At 53.3% G+C, this 12,102-nt stretch overlaps 5 protein-coding genes across 5 annotated transcripts; 3 read left to right on the top strand and 2 right to left on the bottom strand.

Annotated features, from left to right (window-relative positions):
- Positions 1-537: 537 nt before the first annotated feature.
- Positions 538-1,085, top strand: N657DRAFT_637959 (uncharacterized protein; the record flags this gene model as incomplete). Its single annotated transcript, XM_062791552.1, has 3 exons — positions 538-645; positions 723-821; positions 906-1,085. 3 exons carry the CDS (start codon positions 538-540, stop codon positions 1,083-1,085), a joined length of 387 nt encoding a protein of 128 aa, XP_062642309.1.
- A 418-nt stretch (positions 1,086-1,503) lies between these two features.
- N657DRAFT_651175 (uncharacterized protein) lies at positions 1,504-2,499 on the top strand. Its single transcript, XM_062794108.1, has 4 exons — positions 1,504-2,050; positions 2,121-2,148; positions 2,237-2,304; positions 2,374-2,499. Exons 1-4 carry the CDS (start codon positions 1,961-1,963, stop codon positions 2,416-2,418), a joined length of 231 nt encoding a protein of 76 aa, XP_062642310.1. The 5' UTR covers positions 1,504-1,960; the 3' UTR covers positions 2,419-2,499.
- Positions 2,500-2,727: 228 nt separating this feature from the next.
- Positions 2,728-4,070, bottom strand: N657DRAFT_675485 (iron reductase domain protein). Its single transcript, XM_062795822.1, has 2 exons — positions 3,557-4,070; positions 2,728-3,478 (listed from the first exon to the last, which is right to left on the bottom strand). Exons 1-2 carry the CDS (start codon positions 3,889-3,891, stop codon positions 3,163-3,165), a joined length of 651 nt encoding a protein of 216 aa, XP_062642311.1. The 5' UTR covers positions 3,892-4,070; the 3' UTR covers positions 2,728-3,162.
- A 2,317-nt stretch (positions 4,071-6,387) lies between these two features.
- N657DRAFT_685157 (RNA-dependent RNA polymerase) lies at positions 6,388-6,759 on the top strand (the record flags this gene model as incomplete). Its single annotated transcript, XM_062796754.1, has 1 exon — positions 6,388-6,759. One exon carries the CDS (start codon positions 6,388-6,390, stop codon positions 6,757-6,759), a length of 372 nt encoding a protein of 123 aa, XP_062642312.1.
- Positions 6,760-8,646: 1,887 nt separating this feature from the next.
- Positions 8,647-10,778, bottom strand: N657DRAFT_606053 (amino acid transporter). Its single transcript, XM_062790205.1, has 3 exons — positions 9,996-10,778; positions 9,158-9,935; positions 8,647-9,080 (listed from the first exon to the last, which is right to left on the bottom strand). The coding sequence occupies exons 1-3, from the start codon at positions 10,605-10,607 to the stop codon at positions 8,857-8,859; spliced, it is 1,614 nt and encodes a 537-aa protein (XP_062642313.1). The 5' UTR covers positions 10,608-10,778; the 3' UTR covers positions 8,647-8,856.
- Between the last annotated feature and the right edge of the window lie 1,324 nt (positions 10,779-12,102).

The raw sequence follows: 12,102 nt of genomic DNA on the forward strand, positions 1-12,102 counted from the left end.
AGGTATGGTGAGTTGTGTCATCGTCCGCGAACAGTGGCTTAGGTAGCTTACAGTGGCTTACAGTAGCGCCAATTGCCACAGTTTGATCGACCAGCCGGATTGGGCATGACCGAAAGAAATACCAGCCAATCAGAGAGCGGAGCGCTTGGAACGGTAGTTGTGCTGGGAATGCTACTTGCGGTGGGAATGCTAGTTGACATATCAACGGCAGATTGTATCCCTGGAATGCGAAGTATCATACCCGCCTGGTGCATTTTCCCATTACGGTACATTTGGCATACTGCACGAAAGAGGCTAGGCTCCCACCTTTGAAACCCTTTTGCGATGGTCAGACCTTCGGGTCCGAAGACTGTCGTCAATGCTCTCCGATAGTGTGCGTAGAAGGTCAAAGCTCAGGTCTTTCGGACCTCAGTAACGCCGGAGCCGGGGGCAGTACGACCACGAGGCTAACGAAGAGGGCAGAGGTCTCACGGCTTTCTGTGAGCCCGGAAACGATGATTCGGCAGTCTCAGCTGTGATGTCGCAATTCGTGGTCTCATGAACGAGGCAATTCCCAACCTTCCCAAGCTGGAGATCGAGCTGATAAGTGTGATGGCGGAAATCGGCATCGGTTCCTGGGAAAGGAGCAACTCGGACGTGGTCGAGGTGACCCCAATGCCCATCCTGATGAGGCGCAGGCCGTTAACGGCATGGCGCATGCCAAGGAGATTGGGGAAGACTAGGAGAACGAGGAGGACAAGAACCTCATCCTCACGATCATCAGCGCTGTGCTCTTCTTTGTTCCCATCGTCGGCGAGTTCTCGGCGGCTGCCGTGGGCCTGGTGAGGATAGCACGTATGTTTGCCGCCCTCGGAGGCATTGGCGGACTCGGAATGAGCATTACCGACATTGTCGAGGACCCGTAGCCTGCACCCTTGGCCATTGCCAGCATAATGCTCGGCGGGAAGATCAGGACGCCCAAAGAGTACGGCCTCGCAGCAGGGCTTAGGCGCGGCTTGACCTCGTCTGTGAAAGAAGGCATGGGCGATGTTTGCAAGAAGAATGATCAGTCGTTGACCAACATTGTCAGGGTCTGCCGGTGGTAGAACGGAAGGATCCACAGATGTGATTCGCAAAGCTCGAGTAGCAACATACATCAAATGAGAAAGGACCGGCATGCAACCCATTGAAACTTCCGTCGTAAACCAAACCACAGCGCCGACCAAACATACCGTTGATTCGGTTGGAGAAAGGTTGGTTCAACAGTGAAGGCTGGCGAGCACGTCTGCTTAGACGGGCCGGGACTCCGAGGTTCAACGTTGTTTGACCAAGGTACAGATGTCAGCAATGTTGATCGATTTGTCCGGCCCCGACTTTAGCTTTGAATTGAACCAATAGTCTTGACTTCGGCGTAATATGCTTACATTGGTAGGAAGAACTCATCTTGTCGCATGTGAACTATCCCGGCATCTGAGGAGTATGTATGATCGGTTTCTAGATTGATGAATCTTTCTGTGTGCATAAGGTTAGGTATCTTTTTTGACGCCGTTGTTGACTGCACTTGATGCCTCTGGTCAAGTAAAAGAGACTCGACCCTTCCACATTTGCGGCACTGGGATGGGAAACAGAGCATGTGTTGGACCGTTTTTGGGCCTCGGGCAAGATTTAAACCGCGAGACTCCGTCGGTGTCAAGACTCTCGCCTCCACTCCAGTCAGCATGATCGGGATGCATCTCAAGCGCGTGGAATGAACGACTCCGCGACTGATTCAGCTAGAGTTGTTCCTGAACCCCGCCATCTTCTGTATCCGGCCAACGGCTCGAGATTCTGGAGAATGGGACGCTTCAAAGTGCATATATAGGGGACTGCTGTAACCTAGGGACTTCCAAACCGTGTTCCCCGAGTCTTGCATTCACCTTAAGGCTATCACGGCATCCGAAGACTAGTCCCAAGACAGCATCCGCAGACAATACCGGTCACAATGAAGTTCTTCAACGTTGCCCTTCTTTTCGCTGGCCTTGCCCTGGCCGCCCCTAATCCCGCTCCCGGCACTACCGAAGGCCAAGTGCTTGTGAGTTGCTTCCGCTTGCCATGGCTATGCATTTAAGTGTGCAGACCAGTTGCTAATGCGAGCATTACAGGAGGGTAGAGCTTGCAGTAGCAGCAAGTGTAAGCCACAGAGGCCAAGGACCCGCAAACCTGGGAAACCCAACTCCAGAGGTAGAGTGACAACTAACGGGTTTTGAACGTTTAATAGCTATTTGCGTCAACCGCTGCTGTAAAGAAGTGGGTTGCAATGGGTACCTCAATTGTGGCAGGTCCTTTGTAAGTTGACTGAACAGTACTTTGTTCCTTTTTGTCAGAGAGGACCGCCTGCTGATCGTACTGATACAGTGCAACATTTTGGAACAATGCGTGTGCAAATGCCAGTACAACTAGGCAATATGTACATTGGATCATGGCACACAAGACACTTTTGGCTCACGCTTTGGATCAAGTTCATGGCGGTCTGGCGGTTGTCTTGTTCAGCAGAGGCTTCGCAATAACTCAATAATCTGAATATCAACCAGCCAACCTCCGTCTAATTATGCGAGTCACTCTATCTTGTGTTCTCTCACAATCCATGCGTCTCATTTCCTCGTGCCCTCCCTAATTATGTGCACTTAACTCCCCTCCAATACATTGCTCAATCGCCCGCTCAAATTGTACTAGAAAAGACCTGGTCGCTGATTCAGGAGATTCCTCGCTCACCAATCGCGGTGCTAACCCACCAGCCACCGTCGTCTATCATTCAGATCCGACTCAATTTTTAACTAAGGTTTAGGACTTGGAGTACGTCGGCTGTATTCTGTTTGTTTTCGTTCCCTGCTTTTCTCTCCACGCCTTTCCCCTTAAGCCTCTTTTTTTCTGTTTTCTCTCTCGTTTCTCTCTATCATGCTAAGCTCAACACGATGTGAAGTGGCAGGGGACTGATTGAACATAGCCTAAGAAACATAGGAGGATAGTGATTGAAGAGCCAACGGGTTTGCTTCCCTGTAATTGTATGTAAGTTACATTTGCTACCGCGAATTGAGCTTTTATGTTTTCTCTCCAGCGTCTATTCCCAGTCCGGGTCCCGAGAAGACACGAATAGTCTGACACCAACAACTGTCCAAGTCGTAGCAGATGCACGTGTCGTGATGATCATGCAGCCTTAGCGGCGGCCACCTTCTCAACCAGCTCGACAAAGTTGGCGATCTGAGCGCTCTTTAGGTCATGCGACCACTTCCCCCTGGAATTGTGGATACTGAACCGGCTGGCGTTGTTGGCAGGCTCGAGGGGAGGACTCGCAGCCTGGGCATAGGCGAGCGACACGGTTTCGGCCGGGTTAAGCTTTGTGTTGCCCCATGCACTGACGCCCTTGGCCAGCACGTTGAGTTTCCAATGCGTGCTGTTGGCCACCGAGCCAGACAGTACGGTGTAAGTGGCTCCGGCGTAAGCGGTGGGATATGTGCGCGCACTGTTTTCAAGGGACACAAAAGAGGGGTCAGTGGCACTGAAGGTAAAAGATGCCTCGTGTGAGCATCACGACACTGACCTCGCGCTCCGGCTCGACACAACAGTCGTGTTTCCGTTGGCCCATGCCACGGTGAGCGGGTTGTTGACCATGACGCCTCCCCACGCGATGCCTGCCCAGCCAACCGTCTTGGGGGCGGCAATCTGCAGCAGAACGTCGAAAATGCCAGCCGTAGCCGTGTCTGGAATGGCAATCCGGAATGCGATTTTCTCGGGGCTTAACCACTCGGAATAACAAATCGTCGTCTCGGGATCGCAGTACTTCGCGGCGGGAGCAGCTCCGCCTTGGGGAACGGGGCTTCCGAGGCCTAAGTTCCCAAGGATGAGTATGGCCGTGACAAGCTGGAGGAGGCCCATTGTGTTGAGAGTGGAAAGGAGGCGCAGGGCACAGTGGCGGAGGGGAACAGCGGTGAGCAGGACCCTCGGCCGGATCAGAGGAATTCATCAGCTATATACACAAGTTGAGCCGTGTTTGCTCTTATAATTGGAGAGTGTTTATCCGGTCTTGATTTGGTCCTTGCTGTCTCTCCACTGTGTACATCTATTTTGGATCTCGGAAGGGCTGAACGCGTTTCCTGTTTCCAGGCTGTGTCATTGGTAATCGAGAGGTTCCTACTGGCGGTTGGCTGAATTCCAATATCTGCAGGTCCGGTCCAATGGAAATGGTTTGATACATTGCCTCGCGGGACAAACGCGGGCAAAGCCAAATCACAAGGGCGCTTCCCACGTTTGTCATCTTTGCATTACGCCGAGGGACGGGTGATTGCGCCATTGCCCAAGCGGACTCTCGCCAACGGACTTTTGTTGATGAAGAGCCCGTACATTTACCGTACCAAAGGGACAGGGCATGGGCAAGCGAAGTGCCGGAGTTACAAGTGGAAGCGTAGATTGCCGAGTCTCAGACCCAGCCGATCATATCCCTTGCATACAGAAATTTACAAGCACACATCTAGGCTAAAGTAACTCTAGGAGCGGCTTTTGTCCGGGTAACTATGCTTGCCGAGTCCTATGTGATAATCCGAGTGGATTGTACCAGAGTCGATCTCTATGTGTTCAGCAAAGTCTGTTGCCGGCAGAACCGATAATCCCCGACTCGGCGCCCGGGGGTGCGGAGGTTCCGATCCGTCTCGTCCCTTGAGTGTGAGATAGTTTGATCTCGCCTCAGCACTCTCGCGCTTCTGCTATCACGTAGCAGTTAAACCTAAGTACCCAACTCTGAGTTGGCTTTGGTAGAGCTGATACGGTCTCTTTGTCACTCTCTTTTCACGATGGCCTGCCAGCTAATGCTTGCTATATCTGTAGCAGAATGTACGAATCACTTCCAAAATAGCAGTGAGCTGTTGGTTGGCCTCAGGGCCATGGCCCATTCCTTGGTTTGAGATTACATTACCTCAATAATCCAGAGAGCTGAGACCTAGCTGTGAAGTTTGTCGACTTGGAGTGCAAGACGCCTGACTACAATGAGAAGATAGGGAACGATAGTCAAGTGCGCTGACTGGAACAAAGAGGGCAAACAAACGACGGAGCTAGGTTAGGGATGGGTAAAAGGTAATGAGGTGCAGTCCACTAGGCTCAGGTGCCTTGAATAATAATAACCTTCCTACGGTAGTTATGTAACGTTACCTTAATAGGTAGTTTGTTTGGTCGTTACTGAGAACACCTGATCCTGCGAATGAATCTGAGTTGAAGTATACTAACTAGTCCTCTATCGTGTATTAGCCTGGAGAGATGTAGAATTGTGTGATGAAGTTGTCGACTAATAAACAAAGTACGTTAGCGATTTAGGTTCATTCCTTGTCCCGTTAAACTGACCCTCTGAAACAACCATCGATAAATCTCTTAACTCCAAACAAGTCGAGTCGCACTGAATTTGCTAAATTATGTAGTTGGCAATTTGCATCTATATCGCTATGACTGACCAATCAACGTTGGTTACCCCTTTTTTTTCCCCTAGTTAACCAGAACCTTCCTCATCTTTAATATCTTCAACACTCTATAGCTCTTTGTAGCCGGCAACGGCTAACTACTGTACTTTTAAAGGCAATAAAACTCGATTTCATCAGTTATTAGTTGTTGAAGTCTAACTAAGCAACTGGTCTAGCCTGCTCGCCCTGCCCTCTATAGCCTCCCAACGATACATTCCCAACGAACAAAGTGGTAATGCGAGGTCAAGATACGTCAGGTTAAATATTGGCCCAGTTGGAAGAGTTTAACCAGGCAGCTAGGTACTAAGATGAAAGGAGGTGGCTGGTATTGGAGGCTTAGATGCATCGTAACAGACTGTCAGCCACTGTATACCGTGGTCTGGGCAAGTTAGTCAAGTTAAGCCAAGCAAGTTGAAGCTTCGACTTGCTTGCGAGTATAGCTGTTGGACAGCAACAGTTACAGGCTCGAATAGGCATAGACCAACCAGGTGACACTGCATCAATTGAGGCACAAGATGAAGCTTGAATTGACTGTCTGAACCATGCGTGATGTGTGTGTTTTGCTTAAAGAACCGAGGGCTTCGGGGCCCTCGCCAGACCCTGCTTTTGGGTGGGTGACGAGTCTTCCACGCTTACTGCATTGGGCAACAGTGCCCAGCACCTGAATCCAGGTGCCAAGGAGCCAGTTCAGTTCAACAATAGCCGACTTGACTTGCCTTCGTTGGCTTGAACTTGGCAAGTTTTATTTGACTTGTTCGGAGTCATGTTGATGATGGTGTCGGGTGGTTTACCGTGGTGTATTTGCAATGTATGAGGAAATTACATCAGACAACTTGAGGACGTTGCCAAGGTACTCTGAAACTGGCTTTGTGACTGTTATGGGTAGTCTGCGGCTTCTCATTGAACTGCGGATAGTGTGTCAAAGGTCATGGGGATCGTCTACCGGCGGGACAACTTTTTCCGAGGCGCCGTCGAGGTCGTCCTGTTCAGGGAGCTCCGTTTGCTCAAGCACGAAGTCCGTATTCTTGTTCGCAAAGACATGACCCTGTTTGGCATCATGGACGAGACGGGGTTCCTGAAGGAGAGAGAGGTGTACGTGACATACGAGCTGGCAGACCGCCATTCTGAGCCGCCTGGCCCTGGGCGGGTCATCGTGACACGTTCGCCCGCTCTTCATCCAGGGGACGTTCAGCTTGCATGGAATGTGATCCCACCCGGCGGCCACCCTTTCACCCACCACCGCAACTGTCTCGTCTTCAGCATGTGGGGCGATAGAGACCTGCCCAGCCAACTCTCTTGAGGCGACCTTGACGGCGACTTGTACCATGTCATTTGGGACCAGGAGGTAGTTGGCACGCTCAACGCGCTTCCTTCCGCCGACTATGCCCGTATCCCGCCGCTGGAGTTGGACTGGCCAGTGGTGACGGCCAATATGGCTGCCTTCTTTGCCGACTTTATGAGGAAAGACCACCTTGGAGTAAGAGCAAAAAACTTTTTTGGTGTGTGCACTGTTAATCACTCTTTGTGGCTGTCATAAGAGCCATCCTGCTCCCGAGACAGCGCACCTTGCTCCCAGAACTCCTCCGGATATCTCGCTAATAGGAAATTCCAGGTGGTGGCAACTCGGCACATGATCTTGGCAGACCAGAGAGATGACGGGACACTTGACCCTGACTGAATCAGTCTCGCCGAGCTGCACTCGGCTGCTGTCGACTTCTCCAAGACCGGCCGCGCGGTCGAACTGTCTCGGCTGCCGTGAGCTCCGTGGTGGAGGCCCGACTTCCTTGCACAGGGGCTAGACATTACGATCCACGACAAGTCCGTTATTGCGCTGGACAAGTATACCGCCCCACAAAATAATGAGGACGGTCCGCGGTATGGATACTACACCTCGGACAAGATCTTGGGCCGGCTTTTCGCGCTGTGGATGAGCACGAATCTGGGCCAAGGACATACGGATTGTGGTTGGTTCGGGAGGCGGACCTCCCTTTCAGGACCGGTTCCTTACGGCTATCAAGGAGAGAGTGAGCGCCATTGGGCCTGTTGAATGGCAGCGTCGCTGTGAGGAGGCCCACAGAATCCGGCGTAAGTGTCTCAGCTGCGTGTCATCGTTGATGTTGTTTCTCTGACATGGGTATCGTGTCTTGGGTACGAGGATGTCCTCCACGGCGTCATGATCGACTGTGCAAAGCATCCGCACCAACCCTTGTGAGAGCTCGAAGTGTTTGTCGGCTTCATTTACCGGCGTGCAGTCGAGCCGCTAGCGAGATCGCTCGGTCAAGCTGAGAAACCAGTTCGATTGCATCACGGCCTGGATCACCAAGGAGATGCGGAATCCGAGCTCCGTGAGCGGTCACACCAGGGAACTGGACGCGATCGAGCTTTGCCTTGCTTGTCTCTCTGCTGGATGCGTGAAGGGGTACAGAGTGATGCGTCCCGGCTATCGAAGCTCCTCGTGAGACCTCGAAAGCTTCAAGATAATGGCGGCCGCAGCGCTGGCGCGGGAACTGAGCCTCCTTGAAAAGGGCATGGCTGGTCAGGCGTATGCGTATGGGGGGGCTACTTTGGAGTCAGCGGCCAGCCCATCAACACTGCGAGCAACGTGCTGCTTAGCCAGGCTGAGCCGCCGCAAACCTGACGACGCTGCTCCTGGTGCTCCCGACCCGAAACCGGGTGGGCCCATTCGGCTTTCAAAAGCTCCGGCAAGGACGATTCACTAATCGGAGTTGTTGGAGTGAGGTACTAGGAAGTCTCGGGGTGATAAGAACGAAAGACTATCAAGATGATGAGGCGACGTTTGATGATGTAGGAGTTTAAAGGACCTTCATCTGTCCACGGGGTACTGTCACACTACTAGCCATCCATGGACACGAATTTGCTATTCGGAGCTTGGCGGTTGGCAACAGACTTGGTGAACGAGACTTGGGACGCGCTCCTGGCTTGGGAGGAGTCGCATAACCCCAAGGTCGCCGGCTTCGGGTTGGCTAATTCGAGCTTTTGAAGCTCTCCTGCCTGGTCGCGCCTCCAAGATCGCCTTCGAGTCAGATCCAAGCATTTATCGCATGATTACACCACCTCCTGCGGCGATGACCACAGGCTTATGTATTCGATCAAAGACATTGTTCAGAGGACAGGCAGCATTGCGGGTTGCACGCAAGTACCGGGATGCAGTACGATATCTGTTTTCCTGATTTCTTTACTTATCCTGCGTCGTAGGTACTGATTTATCTACACTGTTGAAGTTTCCACCTGAGCCAGCCAGCCCAAAAAAAAAAAGGGTATCTGCTGGAACACACGACCGCTGGTGGCCCGTTGACGCCTAACGCCTAGCGAGTATCATACGTTGAAACATAATACGCAGAATGACTAGACATTAAGCATGACATCGGCGTTCCCTCTAATCTTTCTTGTTTGGGCCGACACCGTGCCCGCCTGGGACAGGATCCACGCCGACGCTCTCGGTGGGGGGCCCACGGTAGTGTTTGCGGCCCCAGACAGCATACCACACCAGGGCGATGAGGACGAAGCCGACGAACACAACAGGCGCATAGTTGACGCTTGCGGCTGTGACGGGGATGTAAGCGGGCATACAGAATAGGGGGACGGCGAGGATCGACCAGCCTGGAAGCGACCGTTAGCAGGGAGGTCCACGTCATAACCAGAATGCACAAGGAGACAAGGTAGATCACGGAACATACCTATGGCGATGCCGTTACACAGCCAGCCAAGCTTGCCCAGCGAGAACTTGGCGCCCTTGACGTGGGCGCGCCCCTCGAGCATGGACACGGCAATGGGCGCGGCATACGACACGGTCAGCGAGATGACGCCGACGCCCGAGAAGGCGTTGAAGGCGGTGTAGGAGCCAAAGTAGATGAGGCCTAGCACGATTTGGATGGCGGTGGAGAGCATCATGGCGTTGAGGGGCAGGTCCAGCTTGGGATGCACTTGCTTCCACCACTTGGAACCCGGGATGGCGCCGTCCCGGGCAAAGGCCCAGGTGCAGCGCGAGGCGGCCGTGGAGCAGGCGACGCCGCAGAGGATGGCCAGCACCATGAGGGGCATGAGCAGGGCAATAGCACCGCCCGACGAGCCCACGGCCGACTTGATGATGGTGGGCAGTGGCTGGCCCGAGCTCAGGCTGACCAGCATGGCGAGGTCGGGCAGGACGAACATGAGCGGCACCAGGAAGAGCAGGCCGCCAATCGTGTTGATGACGATGGTGACGACCATGGCTTTGGGCACCTGGGTGGACGGCCGCCGGACCTCTTCGCACATGGAGATGACCATGCCGGTCGACGACGTGGCGTAGGCGGCGTGCAGCAGCCCGACACAAAAGGCCCACCCGGCAGGCCATCCGGACGTGGGCTCGAAGTGGCCGAGGGCAAACGAGGCACTGCGCCGGCCCTCCTTGGCAAGGACCAAGACGGTGATGAGTATGGCGAAGAGACCGGTAAAAGTCCAGAAAATGGCAAACGTCTAGGGTGTTCATTCCGTGTCAGTGTCGATGAATCTTGAGTAAGGCAGAGGAAGGCTTACATCCAGAATGGGCAGCCATCGGTTGCCAAAAATGGAGATGGAGGTGCAGAGCAGGGTGATGGCGAGGAATGTAAGGAACACCTGGTAGGTCTCGGCGGCCCAGACGCCCACGCCAGGCTCCGTTTCAAAGACGTTGACACAGGCGACGAAGAAGAGAGTCGTGCCGAACTGCACCGCCAGGGTAATGGTGATGTTGCCGACAACGTAGGCCCAGCCGCAAATGTAGGCGGCAGCCCTACGGAACTTGGACGGGGCCAGCATGAAGGTCTGGTAGTAGACGCCGCCAGCAGTCGGGTAGACGGACGTGATCTCGCCCAGAGACGCGGCGACGCATAGGATGATGAGACTAACGAGCAGCCAGCCCCAGACCACGACGACGGGCCCGCCGCCCTGCAGCGGATAGTAGAGTGTCGTGGCCAGGCCGTAGGGTATGGACGCCAGGACGAAGGACATAAAGGCCACATGCCAGGTCGACCGGTTTCGCTTTAACTCGGCCGTGTAACCCATTGCGTTCAGCAACTCATCGCCATCCGTGTCTGAGCCGCGTCCGGCAACAACGGGCAATTCGGGCGCGCTGCCCAGGGCAGCTTCATGTTCGGGATAGGCGCTCATGGCGGGGAACCAGGACTGTGAATGCTGTTCAAGTTGCCTGTGAAACCACGGATACAGCGGCGAGTTAGTGGACGAATGTGACGATCCCCTTCTGATCCCGGCTTTGGCGTTGAGGGCTGGGTTCCTCCGAATTTTGAGGTTCGGTTGTTGGGCGAGGAAAAAAGCTTCTTTTGCGCAGAACACGCCCGAAGGCAAGCGAGCTGCAGTTCCCCACTCAATTAGCAATGCCCGCTGATAACAGGTTCCTAGGTTCCATTGGAGCAAGGGTAAGAGCGGATTCCCAACTGACGTTAGGATGGGAAGCTGTTGCCTTATTGGGCTCTGGTGTGGAGCCCTCGCCGACTGTGAAAATACACATGAGAATCGTTGCTGAACCAAGAAAAAAATATATATTTCCATATTGAACATATTCCCTGATATCTTGCTCCAGTCAGAAACCAGCCTGAGAACACCTCTGGTTCTCCAGACTAGAAAAGATGGGGCAATGGCTGGCCCAAACAAGGGCTCGCAGTCGAGTTTCGAAGCACGTGCGAATAGGCCAGTCTCTATGCGTGCCCTGGTCATCCGTGCGCAGGTCGGCCCCTGATTGGAGCAACCGAGGCAATTCGTCAGCCAAGAAACGCCAATTTCTTGACTTCGCAGCAAAGTGTGGGGGCATATCATTGTCACATGTGTGGCCTTGGGCGTGGATGCAACTCCGCCTCAAAATCACACCACGCCTCTCAATATGCCATTTGAAACCACTTGGCACAAAAATATAACTTGTTATGGCATTGCATTGATTGCTGACGACAAAAGGACTAGGCCCTGACAAAGATAAAGAATACCCTATGAGGTTCTAAGGTCAGAATCTGGGTCGTGTGCTCGGATGTCTGGTCACACAATACGTGTGACTGGACTGGTAGTAGAACAGCCTGAGATCCCCAGCTTCCTCTCAAAATGCATAGACCAAAGGGACAATGCACTGCTGATACTTCTTAGCAGTGATGCCGCCGTACTCCTTCTCCCTGAAAAAGGAAGGACCGTTAATCTCTCCTGCAGTAAGGCCCCCGGAACATGCAGCCATAGAGCTTGGTTCTGATTAGCGCCTTATTCCTTACTACGATGAAATACGGCATTTCCAGCAAGATTACGCTAAGATTCACGTCTACAAGTCGACCTAGGAGTAGCTCCAAGTATGGGGGAATCTCATAGATCGAATGGCCTATATATATTATTATTCCTACACTCGCTGTGCCCTAGGGCGTGTCGGACCTTCAACAACTTACTATACAGGAAAACCGCCCCCTCATGGGCCGGGTGAAAAACCCATATCGACAATCAAGGAAACGATCAGTGTGCGATCCTGCAAATACAAAGTGGGAAGGCCTCTTGGCCTTCGAAGGAAAGGGTATCAGACTGCGAGCTCCAGCTCCAGCCTCCTGGCCAGACCGTACATCGGCAGTTTCCCCGAGTCCATCAGCCAGTCCAGGATCCTCCCGTTAGCCGTGCAGCT

The sequence above is a fragment of the Parathielavia appendiculata genome (assembly GCF_033297405.1).
Source record: "Parathielavia appendiculata strain CBS 731.68 unplaced genomic scaffold N657scaffold_43, whole genome shotgun sequence".
NCBI lineage: Eukaryota > Fungi > Ascomycota > Sordariomycetes > Sordariales > Chaetomiaceae > Parathielavia > Parathielavia appendiculata.